The 20,310-nt window shown below is 45.1% G+C and overlaps 1 protein-coding gene across 8 annotated transcripts in view; it reads right to left on the bottom strand.

Annotated features, from left to right (window-relative positions):
* Positions 1-20,310, bottom strand: part of DLG2 (discs large MAGUK scaffold protein 2) — a 5,493,568-nt gene that overhangs the window by 296,159 nt on the left and 5,177,099 nt on the right. For 7 of the 8 annotated variants that reach the window (XM_069639853.1, XM_069639851.1, XM_069639850.1 and 4 more), the window contains one exon: positions 2,997-3,096. The exons of the other annotated variant lie outside the window; for it this stretch is intronic. In XM_069639853.1, coding sequence (XP_069495954.1) covers positions 2,997-3,096 — 100 coding nt within the window. The remainder of the gene's footprint in view (positions 1-2,996; positions 3,097-20,310) is intronic. 8 annotated transcript variants of the gene reach the window in all.

The following is a 20,310-nucleotide window of genomic DNA, read 5'->3' as shown; positions in this document are numbered from 1 at the left end:
CCTGAGAGGAGAGAAAGAATCTGGCAATTATAAAGGACCCCAGTGCATGATAAGTGCAATGGCTGCGGCAAGCCAGGGCTCTGGATATTGGATTAGAAAACCATTGCACCATGACAAGTGCATTTTGGCATGTTATAAGCAGTAGGGCACAAAACCCAATGCAAAAAAGATAAATGTTCCCTGAATTTAGCACCAGGGCAAAGTTTGCCCTAGTGCTAACACGCAATGGTGTTAGCACTACGGGAAACTGTGCCCCAATGTATCTTTTTTGCACTAGGGTAATTTTTGTCTTGGTGCTTATACAATTCAAGACTGCACTTGTCATGGTGCAATGGTTTCCTAATATTTACAAGTGTTTTCAGAAATAGGGAAAATGTTGCCCTTGTGCTAATACCATGCAACTGTGGACTTGCACCAGTGGAAAGTTCCTGTAATCTGGCCCCTGGGATTCAAATACTTTAGACAATTGAGGAAGCAGGCGATACAGAGATAACTGGAGGGTTGAAGGAGAGCAAGTGATGTTTTTTAGGAGAATTGGATTATAGCATATTTGAGAAAATTGGACAAAGTCCCTTTGTATAAGGATATGGAGAAAAGGTCCAGAAATAATTTAGCAAGAAGGCTAAGGAAGGATTTGGCCACTGGCAATGGAATGGGTCAACTACAAAGGCAGTGGGTTTAAAGGAAAGAAATAAAGACTGGAAAATCTTTGCAAAGTATAAGGCCCAGACAATAACTGGCTTATGTGCAAAAGCATTGGCAATGGAGCAAGCATTGCTTTTTTGTAAAACTACATTGAAACAATGGGGGTCAATATATGTTTGCCGATGCGGAAATATTGATAAGATCACCCATGATTGGTGGGGAGTGGATGCTGTATGGACTCAGGAACAGTGGAGAGTACATTGTGTATGGACCTAGGTGTTTGGGAGGATCTCTTCCTTGAAGAGGAGGGTCTAAAGCTCCTTCCTGAACTGTAGAAGCAAGGGGGCGAGTCAGATGTTTATGGGTAGGTGGTTCCATTGTCTTGCGGCATAGACAGATAAGGCCTGTTTTTGTTTTTTTTCCTTCATGCACCAGTCAAGTTCAAGTCTGAGATGCTGAGTTTCTCAGTGAGGCAGCTTGGTGATTTCAGTGTGACAGCCGTGTAGATGATGCAGCAGGATTTGAAGATGATTTGGGCTTGCACCGGGAGTGCAGTTCGATGAGGGCCGTGTTGATGTGGTCTAGTTTGCCGAGTTCTTTGATGAGTCGTGCTCCAGCATCCAGGACACATCTCTGGGGTAGTCACCACAAATAACATTATTTTAATGAATAACAAAAATAGAAATGATTTAATGGATCACTGTTTTTAAATGAAATTCAAATGAGAGTTGAAATAAAGCAGCTGACTCTGATTTCTAATCCTGGAAACAACTTTAGTGAAGTAAGATGTTTTGCCTGTCATTTGATAGGTAGGAGCAAGTAAAAAGTCACACATCCTAAAAAAGCATTATAGGTCGGCACACTGTTAATACGGCCAGTTGTGTGCACACAAGCCAGACTTGCAGGCGTGAGCCAAAGCGTAGAGCTCATTAGCATAGCTAGTGTCCTTTCTCACAGAGTCTGTGGCAAGTACAGTCATGGCCTAACATTATTAAAATAGTCATATTACAGGTATTTGCATATATTTTCGTGACCTCGGAGGACCCTTCTTCAGATGTAAATCATCAATTTGTGGAGTCTCTTAACAATATTTGTTTTGTCTGTTGCATCATTGTATGGTATTTAACTATGGAAAGCTCTTATTTAATATTTTGTTCCAATGAATTGGTATTTTATAATAAAAATTGTTTATTTCTTATATAGTGCTATGCACCAAAGGTCTCAGAAAGCATTGAAATAACAGAAGACATTATTATCCCACAGAGTGGTACTCAATTTTTCGACCTCGGAATGATGAAAGGCTGAGTTGATCCTGCCAGGATTCGAACCACAGCAGGCTACACACAGATAGTAGGGGCAAGCGCTTAGCTCACTGTGCTATCTTCCCATTTATTGTGGATCTGTATACTGTTGCTTTAATGACATGTGTCGAAATAAAGCTGATAATGAATGAATATTCGTTTTGCTGATTTACATTTTCAGTATAATTGATATTATTAACAGCAGCAACAATATCACCACTTCTAAGGCTCGAGCAACTTTTGATATCATAGTAATTTTAATCTGGGTTTGCATGCAAGTAGGTGATTTATAAAGCACACACCCAGATAGAAAGAAGCACAGCTTTACCTAAAGTTTTGGCCGCAGTTAGTAACATATATGCATCCTAATGTCGAAAGGAAAGCATCAAAATGCTTGAAAGGGTCAATATTAACAGTATTAAGTAGTATGCATGGTACAGTAGTCACTGATACTATGTTGGTGTGAACCATACCCACCTGTTTAGTATGGTGGCAGGGTAGAAATGACAAAAAACGTCTGTACATTCAGGTTTAGTGTTCTGGAACAGCAGACACAGCACATGGCCTTTCTAATTTGTTATGCAGTTAATAAGGGATGCCTGAACCAATTGTTACCATGGAAAAACATTTCAAGTTTATTCATCATAATGTGCATGCAACATTTATAATCTAGAAAGACTGATCATCCCTTGAGTGTGAAGAAACATGAGTGGTCTATTAAGCATTGGAGTCCTGGGGTACAGGTTCCAATCACTCCATGTCACAATGGACACTGGTGTGGTAGCAATTACAAGGTCACTGTGTCCAGCATTGCTTTCAAGCACATTCTGCTTGGATGGATCCAATCAAAGAGATCAGTGGGGGGATCCAGACAGCGTTCACAGACTGGTCACAGCAGTAAATCGCCCCCTGCCTGTGTGTGCTCTGTATTTGCTTGCCTGTGTGCATGGGCTGGAGCATGGGCGGGGATGGGAAATCACAGACATTTCATGCGTCTCACCCATGTCTACGTTGAGCGGCACGCCGCACCGTCGCCAGGCGTCTACTTACGTTCCGGGTCTCTTGCTCCAGGATTGCTCAGCTCCCTGCTCTTGTAGAATGGGAATTTTCGTGAAAGGATGAAGTTCTTTTTACGCTTGTCATTGAATGACTGTGAAGGAAAAAAGGCATGGGGCAAAAACAGGAACGTCTAATTGTTGTCACATTCATGCTGACAAAACAACTAGTTGGTAAATGTGGAGAGAACTTCAGTTGGCACTAAGCATCGCTCAAAAATGTTTTGGAAACCTCAATGAGGTCTCAGATCTGAATTATTACTGCATGTTACATTTTTGAGCGCTAGCTGCCCAGAACACAATTTCCAGCATATCATTTCTAGTCTGGACCAGTCTCTTGAACTAATAAGCTCAAGATATGCCACATGATATCAGTTCATTGTTTCATTCTTTTAAAGTTCCAGCATCTGCTGTGAGTTATAATGACAGATATTTCGCAGCAGTGGTAGATCCTTATATGTTCATTATTTTGCCGCTTAAGACATGAACATTCATGCATGCAATTTAATATTATTGCATTTCTTTACAGTTATTTCTACATATATCACTTTTGCAAATAAGAGAGGTGTTTTTTATCACTGGAAATCTATCACTCATTTTATTGTATTGTGCCAAAATGATCCTATCCCTGTGTATATTGTTGTGCTTTCGTTCTGATCAGCAGTTATTGTATGACCAGACAATATACTAATATGATATGCTTGCTTTGTTTTTAATGGTGCAGGAGCATGTGTTATGTAATTCCTCCAACAGATTATGTATTCAATATTAATGTATCAATTGGCTCAATGAAAGCTGGCCGCCTCGCAGAAAATACTTAATCCAGATGAGCATAATACTGTTTAAAACCCTATGCTGCACATTCCATGAGGGGAAACAGTTGCACTCATTCTATGGATGCTGTTTGTAAACCAACATGTATTTTGTTAGCTAGTACTAATGGATATAATCATGTTCACTGACATATACATATTAATAACTGCTGGATGAAGTCCTGATGAAGTGACGGGATGTAGGGCAGGCCAGGGCACTAACTTTCTATCCTTAATGAAATAAAGTAAATTATGTATCACCATATAGACAAAGTCGCTGGGCTTCTTTTGAAACTATATATATATATACCCACACACCAAAGTGCATTAAGTCCACAGACGTGTTCATGTTCATGACATGCCCAGATTTTGTGCAGGCCCATAAACATATTAAAGCCCTTAGCCTGTGATTTGCATTTGTATGATGACAGAGCCCCTAGGTGACATGCAATAATTTGAATGTATACATTCGGGCCTATGCTTGAAGCTCATGCATTGAACACTGGCTGCCGGATATCTTCTGCACTTCAGGCAGAAGACATTTTACTGTCTATTAAATACTTTGTTAAAAATGTTAACATTCAAAATAAGCTCAATTTGTAACGATTCTGAATTAGTTGCCAATGTATTTTGAGGGTGAGACTATAACACACGTTATATTACAGCATGTTTCATTAATTTCGACAGTGGGTCTATACCTATTTCTGTTAGAAGATATTCAGTGGTCACCTGGAATGAATCAGTAACACCAGGAAGACAATCCAAGATGCACTTGGGCCAATCAGAATGTTCACGACCGAGTAGTGATGTTTAATGAGTAAGCAACCATTCTCCAACTATCATCAAAACAGTCAAAAAGTATCACAAAATTGTTTACAAGTACACAAAGGAGCTTACATCACACAAATTGTGTGCCAAATTAAATTTGACATTATTTCAATCTAATATTACGTTTTGATGTACAAAATATATCTAAATTACAAGTGGAAAATAAGAATCAACGACTGCGAATTTGCACTTGTAATCAAGATATACTTTTAAAATGATGTCACAAGTAAATGTATGCCTACAGGTGCTTGAATGTACATGAACATGTAATCCCGTTTGATGAGAAACCTTTTTATGCTTAGTACAAGAAATTGGATATGTGTAGATGAGGTATTACATTAGATACATGTTTGTATGTCTAAATTCATACAGTGAACGATTTACATATTTTTTAATCTTGAAAATAAACAGTAAATACAAAAGAAAAAAATAATTTCAGAGAACATAGAATTCAAAGTGTGTGGCTTGGTTTGGTTTTAGTGTTAGCTGACTTTTAAAGAAGATTATGTGAGCAATTTTACCATTGGAGATGCATAGTGTCGGAAGCAGACAAGAATTAGTACATATAAAATGGGCATCCTCTTACTCAGATAAGATATCATTGTGGGCATTTCTTGGTCTGTTGTGATGACACAACCAAGTGACATTCAGCACAGTTTGGTCTACTTCCCAATTTTGAATACAATGACTCATTTGTACAAGGTGTCTCCATTTTTAATAGAAACCTTGCTAAATAGTACAGTCTCAGCATTAGCAGCCAATCTGGAGAAAATTGTATTATTTCTGTACAAGAACATAATAACTGGGCTCCTTGTGCCAATGAAGTTCCATTCCACTTTTACATTTCAGGCATAATCAAACATTAGTAAAAGAAAAACAACAGAAATCAAAAACATGTAGAAATCAAGAGTCATGAAAGTAAATATGTCTTTATGCCTACATTCAGTCGGAAATTAAAACACAATTTGTGACATGCCAGATTAGCACGTAAAGCATGCGTTTTCAAACAAGAAGCAAAGCGTACATGGGACAGAATCAGAGAACTGAAAGTAAAGCTGGCAGCATGGAGGGAGTTCAAAGCAACCTATTTTCCAAGTCAGCATGCAGGTGTGTTGATGACATTGCAAATCAAAATGTCTCTTGTACGAATCGTGTCTGTTTTCCGATGCCAGGAGAGCATGTGTTCACAGTTCTTGCTTTTAGACATGTAATCTATGTACAATTCATTGAAATGCTAATCAACATTTTCAAAATGTAACCAAACAAGATATACATAAAATATTCCAAGGGTAAACAAGTCATCTTAAAGGACAGTGCTGGCTTAAATCCCTTTAATTTAGAGGTGAATTGTGCAGGATCACATTGTCACATTTAAACACTTTGTTGTTCACATAGATGCTGTATGAAAATCATTTCCTTATAATACAAGACATAACTGCAATGGGAAAGAAACATGCATAAACACACCGTTAAATAATATGTGTGCTAACCATTCCCTCCATCTTAACTCACAATTCATAAATAAGCATATCAGTTCATGCCATTTACGACAACCTCAGGAATCTTTAAGATACATAAAATATTTACTTAGATTAATCAAAGGAAATATTGAAATCCCATGTAGATGTATAATGTTACATTCTATTTTCTCCCTTGCACTCGGAATTTAGTGCTGATTTTAGTTTTTCGAAATATGAAGTTGCAGTCAGATTGTTCCTAAATCCCCGAAAATTGGCAACTTGAATGTTAAGGGCATATATTTAATTGCCATCATTATTTGTTCCGTGACATAAAGCACTGCTCTAATGATGTGCAGAATGTTGTGGAGTCACAATACTGTTGTTCTATATCGACTATTCATTCATTTCAGACTTTGCAATGGAGCGTATTACGCACAGAGCTTAAATTGGATATCACATTTTTGATATCAGACAATGGTGTTCTACCATCATAGGAAGGACCTATATATTAAGTAAGTCTGGCACCAAGGGCAACAGCCAATGCTATTGTGTGATCTATACAATAATGTATGTTTCTCTCACATGAATATGTAGGGATTATTCAGAATTAAATTGCAGTGATTTGCAGAGATCTGATTCAGGGTGCTAATAGAAGTCTCCATATTACAGTCTGGGTAACTGCATGTTTTGTTAGTGCTCACTAGTGCTCAATTTGAGCATGGAGAGCTTTTACAGATACTCCAGTACATCTTTGCCAAAGCTCTGCAGTAGACTCCACTACAGCGGGTGTAACCCAGAAGGCTGGATATGTATACAGTACTCCCCCTCTCTAAGGCAGCAGTTATGTTATTACTGACAGGATAAAGGTGCATTTCCCTTTAACGGGAAGCATATGACCGCCCTTTGGGAGCAAAAGGGCATGCTAAACTACCCCATCGCAGACCGGGGGCCCGATTGGGTATACAACTGCCCGTCGGCAGCACTTCACTAGGCAGTCCTATTTCTCCCATCTCTGCTTGCTCAAAGATGTGCCAGAGAACTACAGCATCAGAGGAATGGAGCACATTTGCACAGGAAAGACAATTAGACAAGCGAGTGGGGCACACAGACACCCTTCTGTAATCTATGGGAGGTGACCACCAGCAACAGCAGAAGCCAGCAAAGTGACCATGCATGTCAACCCCTGAGCATGGGTTTTGACAGTTGACTAAACAGTTACACCACGGGTTTGCTGACTTCCTCATACTTCACTCTTCCAAGTAAATGGCTCACAGGATAGTTACTATATGGGGAGGGGCAGCACAATTGAGTTTAATTGACTTTTTAATTTAATATTTGTGTAATCATTTTCAGCTTTCTCATGTGAACTGTGGCATATATTTATATACGCTTAGGGCACTCTTTTTCAGTGTAACAACACATTTCTATTTTATGATGAGAAAAGAAAGAAACGGAGCGACCGAACTTTGGTACACACATTAAGAGTCCATGTGCCAATAATAATTTTTATTTCAGATATATTTGTAGTGATTGCTGGCAAACTAAGAATGGTGACAGTGTTGTGTGGTATTGGTACTTAACTTGGATTCCGTTGTTTGGGTTACTGTTTCACCAATATTTTGAAGCTGGGTGCAACACTGCCCAATCTTTTAGTTGGGAAACAATCAGAAATGTTGTTTCTGGTGTGAGCAACCAAAGGCAATTGAAATGATATGTGAAGAACCGTGTCATGTGGTTTCAAGTAAACCTTTCAGCCGTGCCCTCTAAAATAACTGACATTTAAGGTGCTATGATGAGCATTACTCTCGAGTTTAACACTGATTTTCATGTTAGTAGGAAAGGGGTGACATCAAATCTGTACAGTTTGGGATCACACCATCGAGGTCCTTAGCATGATTGCCAATTGAGAATCGTGTAGAACCTCTGGCTCTCAATAACAACCCGTTATTTCTTAAATACTTTGTATTTTATTTAAACACAAGAAAAAGGTATACATCTCTATTTATATTGAGTAATTTCTATATCATAGCGTGTGAGTAAGGTGGAGGTGAGCAATAATAGTATTTGTATGCATAAAGCACTTTCAATCATGTGACATCATATCTATTTACTCGGTCTCCATTTTTTTGCATTGGGCATTACTTAATATGACCCAAGGAGAGGGGCTATTACCATAGTTAGAAGCCCGAGCAAAGCGAGGGCTTTAACGGAGACCCGGGGGAACTAAGGGACCAGTAATTGCCCTACTACTCGGGTCATATTACCATTAGTACCCAGGCACACCGTACCGGGGTACTAATTGGAAATTTTTCTCAAGTCAAGAAATGGCGTTGGGACCGTTTCTGAGAAAAAAGACAAAAAGAATGGCCACCAGGGATCGGGAGAAGGGACTATATATACTATGTCCCAACATGTCTTGTTATTCGTTCTCCTTGTGTGAGTGAATACACCATGCACCAATGTTGTGAGCATCCTATGTTGTTGAATTGGACCCCTCTAACACTGTGGCAGACATTCAAAGTATTGTATCAGGGTCCCCTCGAAGAAACAGAGGATCATACCTGGGGCCTGCACCAAATTGCAGTGCAGACCTTCTAAGATAACAGCACTATCGCAACTAAACATTGAGATGTTTTGTGTGACCTGCTCGGTGTAGTGAATATCTATTGGACACTTTGTTAAACCCTGTCTTATTATATAAATGAAATAACTGAGCAATAACTTGAAAAATACATTTAGCTAAAGGATAAGTATGACAATACTGCATTATGACTTTGAGAACCAAGGGGGGTGACCATGCGTCTGAAAAGGCATCCCATAGTCATTCAATGACATATACACATAGTTGCTTAGTTTGCAGATATTATTGGATTATTTTATTTATTAATTGTGTGAATGAGTGTTTGGAATACTCCTTAGAAATACAAATTACGTATGTAAATTTAGTGTTCATGAAATACGTAAAATCAAGAGCACGGGACACTGAAATGACACGTGTGTGTAAGGACCCACCATGCAACGTGAACGGGGCCACGTCACACTTTCTTACGCCTCCTGCTAATGAGCACTGTACAATATTTAGTCTCTCTACCGATGCTGTAAAGAAAGTGGTCACTGAGGTAACGTTCAATGGGCGATTTGTACTGATGCCAACACTCCCGCCTGCGTCTACCAACTGATTTTGTGTAGCACAGCGATCCCTCATTGAGGTTTTTTCAAGCTCTTTTCTCCAGCTGAGCGTGGAGAGCGGTCGCCGGTGGCCTGAGGGGATCAGCAGGCCTGGAAAGCCCTGCCTGGGCCTCCGTGAGTGTTGTGTGGTTTTTTGTGCTTTTTAAAAAAATAAGGGAAAAGGAAAGTTGAATTGTTTCCCTCGCGCTCCTAGCGCGGTGTTTGGCCTGCTCCTGCTCCCCCCTCCCACTTCCTGGTCTTCCCCTCCCTCCCCGCCTCCCTGCCCGCCCACCCCCCCTCTGATTGGCTGTGTGCCTGCCTCCCCTCTGGCCTACTCGACGGCCGTTCCCCACGCTCGCTTCTTTTCTCCAGCTGAGCGTGGAGAGCGGTCGCCGGTGGCCTGAGGGGATCAGCAGGCCTGGAAAGCCCTGCCTGGGCCTCCGTGAGTGTTGTGTGGTTTTTTGTGCTTTTTAAAAAAATAAGGGAAAAGGAAAGTTGAATTGTTTCCCTCGCGCTCCTAGCGCGGTGTTTGGCCTGCTCCTGCTCCCCCCTCCCACTTCCTGGTCTTCCCCTCCCTCCCCGCCTCCCTGCCCGCTCACCCCCCCTCTGATTGGCTGTGTGCCTGCCTCCCCTCTGGCCTACTCGACGGCCGTTCCCCACGCTCGCTTCTTTTCTCCAGCTGAGCGTGGAGAGCGGTCGCCGGTGGCCTGAGGGGATCAGCAGGCCTGGAAAGCCCTGCCTGGGCCTCCGTGAGTGTTGTGTGGTTTTTTGTGCTTTTTAAAAAAATAAGGGAAAAGGAAATGAATTGTTTCCCTCGCGCTCCTAGCGCGGTGTTTGGCCTGCTCCTGCTCCCCCCTCCCACTTCCTCCCCTCCCTCCCCGCCTCCCTGCCCGCCCACACCCCCCCCCTTCCTCTCCCTCTGCCTATGACCTCCCCCCTCCTGGGCAGCCCTCTGCCCGGCAGCCCCCGCGGCTAAGGGCCCCAGGCCCAGGCCAAGGGCGACTCCTACAGTGCGGCTCCCTGTGTGTCTGCAGGTGTCCGCAGGGGACGCCAGGCGCCAGCTCCTCCGCTCTCTGGCCCACCCCTCCTCACCTTGCTCACCTCATCCACTTGATGCCTCGCCCCCCTATTCCAATTGTTTGGTAAACTAGGGTGCTTTTTTTCTCCCCTCGCAGGATTCTCATACTTAGGTGGCCCTGACCTACTACGCATTACTGTTTGTTCTGCATTGTGTTAAACTAGGGTGCTTTTCTCCCCTCGCAGGATTCTCAAACTTAGGTGGCCCTGACCTATTACGCATTACTGTTTGCTCTGCATTGTGTTAAACTAGGGTGCTTTTCTCCCCTCGCAGGATTCTCATACTTAGGTGGCCCTGACCTACTACGCATTACTGTTTGTTCTGCATTGTGTTAAACTAGGGTGCTTTTCTCCCCTCGCAGGATTCTCAAACTTAGGTGGCCCTGACCTATTACGCATTACTGTTTGCTCTGCATTGTGTTAAACTAGGGTGCTTTTCTCCCCTCGCAGGATTCTCATACTTAGGTGGCCCTGACCTACTACGCATTACTGTTTGATCTGCATTGTGTTAAACTAGGGTGCTTTTCTCCCCTCGCAGGATTCTCAAACTTAGGTGGCCCTGACCTATTACGCATTACTGTTTGCTCTGCACTCACTTCCTGTCTGCATACTCGTGTCGTCCGCCTCCCCTCCTACTCCATGGTGCTCTCTATCTCGCCTATCTACTCTAACTGCTTCTCCATTGACTATCCTGCTCTCCTCACTAAATCCGGTAGGAAAAAGTTTAAAAAGGACATCCTGGTCTCCAACCCAGGCCTCCCTATCGCTGACACCTACACGAGCGCCTGCTCCAAGGAAACTCTCACTGACATTCTCTTCTTCGTGCCTTCACCTGACCTATGGACCCTTCACATGGTCGCTGTGCTCTCTCCTTTCTCCACCTCTCCCATTAATGGTGGCACCCGTTGGGATGTCCTCTTGGCCCCTTTCCACTCCTCTAAAGCCATCATTAATGTCTATGCTAACGGGACCGTCTTGGTCCAAGGCCCTCAGGCCAACCTTCACCTCTTTGATAGACGCTTCCCATGCCTCATCAACTTCCTCTCCGCTCCCGCTGTCCCCCCTCCTCTGTCCTCGGCTACCTTGCCTCTCCCCTCCCTCCCTGCCCCTTCTCTTGCTCCCTCTTCAACTCCTTCTCTAACACCTCTGCAGGGCGTACCTCTGATCTGTACCCCTCCCCGGAAGTTTTTCAAGGGTGGCAACCTTCTCCACATTGCCACTCTAAACTCTCGCTCTGCCATCAAGCACTCCTCTGATATCTGTCGCCTTCTTGAGGAACTGGACCTCGACGTCCTCGGTCTCACTGAGACTTGGTTCACTGCCAGCTCTGCCACCAGCTTCGACACACTCCTACCTGACGGCTACAAGATCCTCTCCGTGCCCAGGCCCAACCGTTCAGGGGGTGGTGTTGCCCTTATCTTCCCTGAGTGGATTCCTGCCACTGTCACTCCTACGCAGACCTACTCCTCTTTTGAATGTCTTGTCTGCCGACTTTCTCTCTCTCCTAGCCATTCCCTTACCGTGGCTACTATCTATCGGCCACCTGGTCAAATTTCCTCCTTCCTCTCTGAGTGGGCTGACCTCTCCTCCTCACTCCTGTCCTCAACCACCCAACTCCTCTTTCTCGGTGACTTCAACATCCACCTCGATGCCTCCTGTCCCCCCACTGGTCTCTTCCGCGAACTCTGCAACTCTCTCTCACTCTCTATTCTCCCGTCTGGGCCTACTCACTCTGCAGGGCACACTCTTGATGCTCTGATCTCTTCTGACCTTCCCCTCTCCCTCCCTCTCTCCACTCCTCTCTCCTGGAGCGATCACTTTCTCCTATCCTCCCACCTCTCCCTCCCTACCCCACAGGCAAAGCCACCCTCTTCACTGCCACCCACCTTCTCGGTCATCCGACCCATGAAGCGCGTGTCAGTTGAGGCTTTCGCTGCTACCTTCTCGCCCCCTTCTCCCCCCTCGGCTGACTCCCACCCTGACACAGCCCTCTCCATGCTCTATTCCTCTATATCTGATACTCTCGATATCCTTGCTCCCGTCATGAGAATCCGCCTGAAGCCCAAAGCCAAATGTAACTCCTGGTATGACTCGGATCTCGTCACCCTAAAACGCAAGTGCAGGGTGGCAGAGAGGAAATGGCGTGCTTCATGTTCATCCTCTGACAAACTGGCCTGCCGCCTGCTCCAAAGGCAATACCGGCTCTCCGTTCTCACCAAGAAGAGAGCACTTATCCAAGCCCGTATCTCTGAGGCATCTAACAACTCGGCCGAACTCTTTAAAATCTGCAAGGAGCTGGCCAACCCTGCTGCAGTCTCTACCTCTCCTGTCCCCTCCCAGGCCCTCTGCACTGCACTGGCCTCGCACTTCATCTCAAAAACTCAGGACATCCTGTCCTCGCTCTCCTCCTCTCTCCGCCCTCCCTCTCTTCCCGGCTCTTCCTCTTGCTCTCTTGCAGCCGCCCCTCCGCCCTCCTTCTCTGCTTTTCCACCTTTTTCTGCTGATGAGGTTTCCAGACAAGTCCGATCCATGAAAGCCTCGTCTAAACAGGTTCACCCCTGTTCCTCCAAAACCATCAAGGACCACATCGACTCCCTGGCTCCTGCCCTGGCTGACTTTTGCAACCACTCATTCGCCTCTGGAGTCTTCCCATCCCCCCTCAAGCACTCCCTTGTGCACCCCCTCCTCAAGAAACCCTCTTCCGACCCCTCCTGCCCGGCCAACTATCGCCCAATCTCCATTACTCCCTTCCTGGGCAAGCTCCTGGAGAAACTGGCCATCTCCCAGCTTAACCTCCATGCTGAATATGTTGGTAATCTTCATGACCATCAATCCGGCTTCAGAGCGGCCAGAAGCACGGAAACTGCTCTCCTGAACATCCGTGAGGACCTGCTCCTGAACCTCGATTCCAACACTCCATGTGTTCTCATTCTGCTCGATCTCTCCTCTGCCTTTGACACTGTCAACCATGCCATCCTGCTCAACCGTCTCCGTGATAACCTGGGTATCACTGGTCAGGCTCTGGCATGGCTGACCTCTTTCCTTTCCGGTCGACCCTCCCAGGTCCAAATGGGCTCCTTCCTCTCTGACATCTTTTTCTCCACCTGTGGTGTCCCCCAGGGATCCAACCTCTCTCCCTGGCTTTTCAACCAGTATCTGGCACTCCTTGCCCACCGCATCGCCGCTCTCTGCCCCCACTTCCAGTGCTATGCGGACGATACCCAGCTCATTTTCAGGCTACCCTCGGCCTCCTCCTCTCCTTCCCTCATCTCCGACTGTCTGTCTGCTATCCAGGAATGGTGTGCCGCCAATGACCTCTGCCTTAACGCCAGTAAGACTGAGATTCTACTCATCGGCACACCCACTCCCTCCTTCCCTGCAGCTCTCTGGCCGGCCTCCCTTGGCCCCCTTCCTGCCCCTACCTGCAAGGCTAAAAACCTCGGGGTCATCTTCGACTCCACTCTCCTCATATATCTGACGTCTCTAAGAAGTCACACTACCAGCTGCACCTCCTCAGAGGTATTCTTCCCTTCCTCTCCTTCCCCCAGAAGCTCACTGTCTCCCGAGCCCTGGTTCTCTCAAGGCTGGACTACTGTAACAGCCTCTATCTTAATCTGCCTGCCTCCACTCTCCGCCCTCTGCAACTTATCCAGAACAGAACTGCGAGACTTGTCCTTGGCCTCAAGCCCAGGGACCGTATCTCTCCAGGACTGAAATCTCTTCACTGGCTCCCAGTGGCTGCGAGGATTAAGTTCAAAACCCTCTGCATTGTCCACAAGGCCTTCTGGGGCTTGGGGCCTAAATACCTTCAACTCTCTCTTCCTAAATATCTTCCTTCACGAGCCCTTCGCTCATCCGTCTCCAACTCCCTCATGGTCAGCCGCTTCTCGAAGCAACGAGCTGGGGGTAGATCTCTCTCCGCAGCAGGGTCCTCCCTCTGGAACAGCCTTCCTGCCTCCCTGAAACTCGAGGAGAACCATCTCCGGTTCCGGAAGCACCTCAAAACCTTCCTCTTAGCTTCTGCCTTCTCTCTCCCTCTCCCCTGCTAAACCTGCTTAACTCCCCACTGAATTCTGCACTAAACCTGCATCTGGGCCACTCTCAGTGACCTCGGTCCAGGGCCCAGCCACTCTCCACTTGCACTGCCTCCCTGGCTCCCCCTGCACTGTGGGACTGTCACTGTATCCCTACAGCCCCCTTCCCAGCACTTGCTCTGCACTTACCTCGCACTTGCCACCAGCTGGCCCTTTTATTTATTATTTATTATTTTATTACGCTACTTACCTTGTACTGCACTTTCCCCCCCACCTCCTCCCCCTGTACTTTTCTCCTTTTCCCCTTACCTCTGCACTTGCGCGATCTGAATGACACCTGGCCTAGTAGGATCGTTTGTCTGTCTTCCCCTTGTTTCCCTCCCTCCCTGCCTCGTCGCGCCTTGAAACACTTGTGTATAGGCGCGTTACAAATACCATATCATATCATATCATAACAACAACCTTTGTGGAATAGGACAAGTACACTTTGTTCAGACCTCATGCCAAACTTTCAATCAAGTGGTCGCTCTGATCGCTCTTCAATCAAAAAGGGTCCCCTTTCCCAAAACATATTTGAAATTCATAATTCACAAATGCTACCCATCTTCACCCCAGGGATAGCCCAATATGTGCCATGCCATATTCTCATAATCACTTTCAAGTTTATGCTTATTGATCATGTTCAACTAAATTAGGGGCGTACATTCATAAAATGCCACACTTTGTTGGCCGATTGCTTCTTAAAAAGCAAAGTGTGCATTTAAGGGTGGATGACTTAGAGTACATGCAATGTTTTTATCGGCGAGCCAGCCAAAACATTCACACATTCCAACACTAGTTTGAACCCACAGATCTATAAAACTCATCATCGACAATCAAGATGATGTTCCTGGCCACCCGCTGTCCTCCGGGCCCAGGTACCTGCTCACCCTGACACCCTCCCGCGCTGCCTCTGGGTCACCCCTTGCACTGGGGCCTGTATCTGTACCCATACAGTCCCCTCACTTTTTCTTCCTGCACTTATCAGACCTACCCTGTCTGCTGCCTTAAACCTAGCACTTGCCTATTGCTGGCGGCTGCACTACCACTGTTTGTTGCCTTTATTATTTATTTATTATTATTTATCTGTTTCTCATTTGCTTTGCACTTTCCACTTCTCCCCCCTTCCATGCACTTTCCCCCTCCCCCTCTCCCATGCACTTGCGCGTTCTCAATGTCACTGGGCCTAGTAAGATCGTTGTTTTGTTCTCCCCTGTTCCCCTCCCTTGCCTTGTCGCACTCTGAAACACTTGTGTACGAGCGCGATAGAAATAAAATATCAATATCAATATCAATTGAGCGCTTCACCATCAGATGGCTCCTCGCCAATCAATGGAGGTAGAAGCACATCCACCTTCACTCACTGCCCTGGCCACATGAGTGTGACTTAGGTATCCTTTCAAGAACATATGCTTACAGACACACATCGTTCTATGTGGTAAGGGTGGTCAGAGCCTACCCCAAACACCCGAAATAGATTAGGGAGTGGTAGTGAAACCTGATTATTGACTGTGCAAATGCCTCATTATCTGGGTTGGGCGACCGCCTTATCAACTGTGCCGCAGGATTCAATCTACACGTCTGTTGTGACGTTTATTATGTTGAATCAATAGTTCATTTTACACCTATTCCATTAATTTAGTTGTTTTATTTATCCACTGCATTTTTAAAATATTTTATGATTTTGCAATGAGGGAAACAAGCACCAAATATAAGCACATGCAAATATGTGCACTGTTGTTACTTGATTATAATGTATTCTTTTTAATGATCCCCTACTGTTTTTCGAGTACATATTGAACGCATGGGGCATATGTGTAGGAACTACATGGAGTGCGCCATCGGGATCAATGTTACGTGATAGTTCTCTGCTTTCATTGTTAGCAATTCTTGGCAAATTACTATCGTACAAGATGTTAATCACTTTATTTATTAGTTCAGAAACAAATCATACAAAAGAAAGTTGACATCAACATATCCATTACATCAGAGACTCGCATTCAACTATAAAATACATACATTTGCTAAGCAACCAATCGTAACACTACTACAGTTCATAGAATTAAAACTTTAATAATTTACCACAAATCTCTATTCTACAACAAAGTTTCAAACATCCAACAACGACAGACAATACAACCAGGTGTTATACACGCATATAGTCCATGCTCCCTTTGGGGGAATATAATCAATGTCTTTCACCCTTAGTTCAACTTCTGGCTATTCAAGGGTAACGTGCAAGGAAAATACAGCCACATCGCTAAGAGGCTTGCTAACCGAATACTATGTATCCAATTTTGCTAACAGCCTTCAGTACCTCATTAGCATTTAGCTTTAAAGATATAGGCACACACTGTGCCTGCACCATGCAACCCTGGCTTGGTACTAACTGGTCACCAATGTTACGGGCACAGCTGCAGAATCAGAATCATGTCTGGCTTTTTCTTAATATTGTTCAAGTGAAGTGTACCAGTGCAGGCCAGAAAACGGTGTGTAAGTACCCGCCTGAGAAGGCCAGGCAGCCGGGAAGTGGAGTGAAAGGTGAACGCCACTCGAATGTCCTCCCAGCATGCAGGGAAGGGGACACTGTCAGTGGTTTGGCATCATGAAACAACTATTGCATGCTGGTGTATTTGACAGAAGCCCTGTAGGCTGTACATTTAAAAAAGGAAAGAAATAAAGACAAGGGGCTGATTCGTGGAATGAATTGCGTGGAAAATCAGGGATTTGCGTCTCATTCTGCGTGCAAAACCTTATTCGTCGAGTCATGGAACTTGGAAAATGAGGAAGAACAAGGGAAAAAGTGGGAGTTGTACAAGGGACAGGCTGCAGGCAGTCCATAGCATGCCCACAAACACGCACGGCAAAGCGTATTCATGGATGTGACAGTGCAACCTCCTACCTGCCAAATGCCCACACAAATCCCTCCATGTCTCAGCAACCCGAAGGCAGGCATAAGTACACTTGCGCATAGCAATCGCAGCGCGGTGGTGGGTTTGCATGTCTGATTTAGGGGTGCCTTTACACAGCCGGAGTTCCGATCAGACTTAGGTGTGCATGTACGCAGTGCACTGTGGAGCAGGAACGATTTACGGGGGTTCTCATGCAGATTTTCCAAGTTTAACCTGAGTTACGATACATCATACGCATGTTCCCGGGGTGCTGGTAACACTTACTGGGGACCCCGTGCAGGGGCCCAGAGATGCAGGAGCACTTCCGGGGAACCCCACACACTGTAGGTTGCATGTATTCGTACCCGGAGATGCACGCAAAGGTAGCTATTCTGGCTATTTTTGGTTTGCGTGGGGGCGTGTTCCGTCCGCGACATGCGTATACGGTTACTTTGCACAGAAAATTCCATGAATATGTGGGGCATGCATTTTTTATTCTGTGCACAGGCTTGCATAGTGTTGATCTTGGCACGCAGCACTTGTGGGATTAATGCTCTCTTTTCCATGAATCTGCCCCAAAATAGATCAGAAGTATGCACTCTTGTGAGTGACTGGAAATGGAGAAAAACAATCAATACAACACAATAAGGCTGAGCCAGAACAAACTACCTATGACCAATGCCTCCTGTCACCATTCAACTGGAAAGCATCAAAAGACTACCAGCAAGGAGGAAGGATAACAAGTAGTCCGTCAGTAAATGCCCAACTAACTCTAATCAACCAATCTTATGCACACCTCTGCTATTTTGTTATGTTGATCTGTTGTATTGAATTTTTATGTCAGTTCGTTTTGTCAATGTAGTGTTTCAGTTTCATATTTCATGTCTACACCCACACATAGAAAATAGTTTGAGAGTAAAGTCGACTGCTGATACTCATAGTGGCAAACGTTTGAGTTTTTTGGGGGAATTTATTGTTAAGCTCTGTTATGGCTAGCCTACCTGGAACACTCCAATGTTCTTTCATGTGCCAGGGAATTTGCGTTAAAATTGTCTCTCTCTTCAATATTGTGTTTTGTCTGTACATGGTCTTGTCTACAGCATAGGGGAACATTGCTTTACTGGTGCATTGCCTTGGGTATGAAGAAAGAAGAGCCCTCAAAAGCCTACCTGCGCTCAGCCACAGTGGTAGCGCGGGCCAAGGAGGAGGAGGAGGAGGAGTAGAAGGAGTTGGCGACACACCAGTGAACTCTGATGGAAAATCTAATAAGGAAATTGGATTTACATTACAAAAGCAGGTTAATATTATTCTATAGAGGTAGTATTTTGGAATTAGATAACAAAGGGAAGGGGAATCCATTGCAGATTTTGTCTTGAACATCACGTGGGAACCGGCAGATAAATGCATTTTACTGAAGGATCTGATCAGCACATTAGGGACCAATCCAAGCTCAAAATAAGGGATCAGAGGATTAGGGATAACATATTTATTTATTGCATTTATAGAAGTGCGCACAGCCCGTAGGCATCTAGGCGCTGTTACAGACAGTGACATTAGGTATCAAGCCATAACATCTGAAGCGAAGAAAAACCCTCACTCGATGGCGATTTCGATATTGCCAAACGAATGAAAAATACCAGGCTATGTTTGAAGGAACATGACACACAGGACACTCAAACGAAAATAGATTATTTTTGAGAGACCGGGTGAGCGTGGTGAGAGGAAACCAGTGGGATAGATTAGGGATGGAAAGGGAGAGTGTGGAGGCCAGACACTGGGTTTGGAGAGAACTTACAAACCATCCGTAGAGAATAACAGGGCATGCCGGCTTCTTTTCAGGAATAGGCAGATGTGCAGGGGCCCTGTCAGTATTACAGGTGTGAGAGTAGTTTTCACTTGGCCTTCACTCGTGATCGCTCTAGTTCGAATGTTGAATGCAGGAGTTGTGGCCGCGAAGGGCATTTTGCTTGATGTTGTAATAATACAGGTCAAGGGATAGATAGTTTGAGAATAGGTTCAGGAAACAATTAGATTGTAGGGGCACAGGCAATTAGTTTTACAAAGGTAGCGGGCGCCCCTCTCTCGCAAGAACAGACATGATAACCTGTTCAGTGGTTATTAACCACTTGAGAGTTCGCAGCCACTTCTTTTACTCACTGTGCCTTTCACAGATGGGAAATATCCATTTGCATATCAGTCTTTGTCCTGCCCAGGGGCAGTCCAGCACCGAAATACAATGGCAATTCCAATCTGAACGAGAGTACCACCAGCAACCCCATACACGTGTTTCACCCTTGTTGGGGATCATCAGTGAGGTGAAGCTGATGCCTCTCTAAGCATAGTGAGAGGGAGACCACGTCTGGTTGCCCCCAGGAGACCTAGGGTTACCAATCCCAGGTTCCTTAAAAAATAGTTTTACAAAGGTAGCGGGCGCCCCTCTCTCGCAAGAACAGACATGATAACCTGTTCAGTGGTTATTAACCACTTGCGAGAGAGGGGCGCCCGCTACCTTTGTAAAACTATTTGTTAAGGAACCTGGGATTGGTAACCCTAGGTCTCCTGGGGGCAACCAGACGTGGTCTCCCTCTCACTGTGCTTAGAGAGGCATCAGCTTCACCTCACTGATGATCCCCAACAAGGGTGAAACACGTGTATGGGGTTGCTGGTGGTACTCTCGTTCAGATTGGAATTGCCATTGTATTTCGGTGCTGGACTGCCCCTGGGCAGGACAAAGACTGATATGCAAATGGATATTTCCCATCTGTGAAAGGCACAGTGAGTAAAAGCAGTGGCTGCGAACTCTCAAGTGGTTAATAACCACTGAACAGGTTATCATGTCTGTTCTTGCGAGAGAGGGGCGCCCGCTACCTTTGTAAAACTATTTGTTAAGGAACCTGGGATTGGTAACCCTAGGTCTCCTGGGGGCAACCAGACGTGGTCTCCCTCTCACTGTGCTTAGAGAGGCATCAGCTTCACCTCACTGATGATCCCCAACAAGGG

The sequence above is a fragment of the Ambystoma mexicanum genome, chromosome 7q, assembly GCF_040938575.1.
Source record: "Ambystoma mexicanum isolate Mex_15411 chromosome 7q, UKY_AmexF1_1, whole genome shotgun sequence".
Taxonomy (NCBI): domain Eukaryota; kingdom Metazoa; phylum Chordata; class Amphibia; order Caudata; family Ambystomatidae; genus Ambystoma; species Ambystoma mexicanum.
Note: the sequence above shows the minus strand (reverse complement) of the source record. Positions and strands in the feature narration are given on the sequence as shown.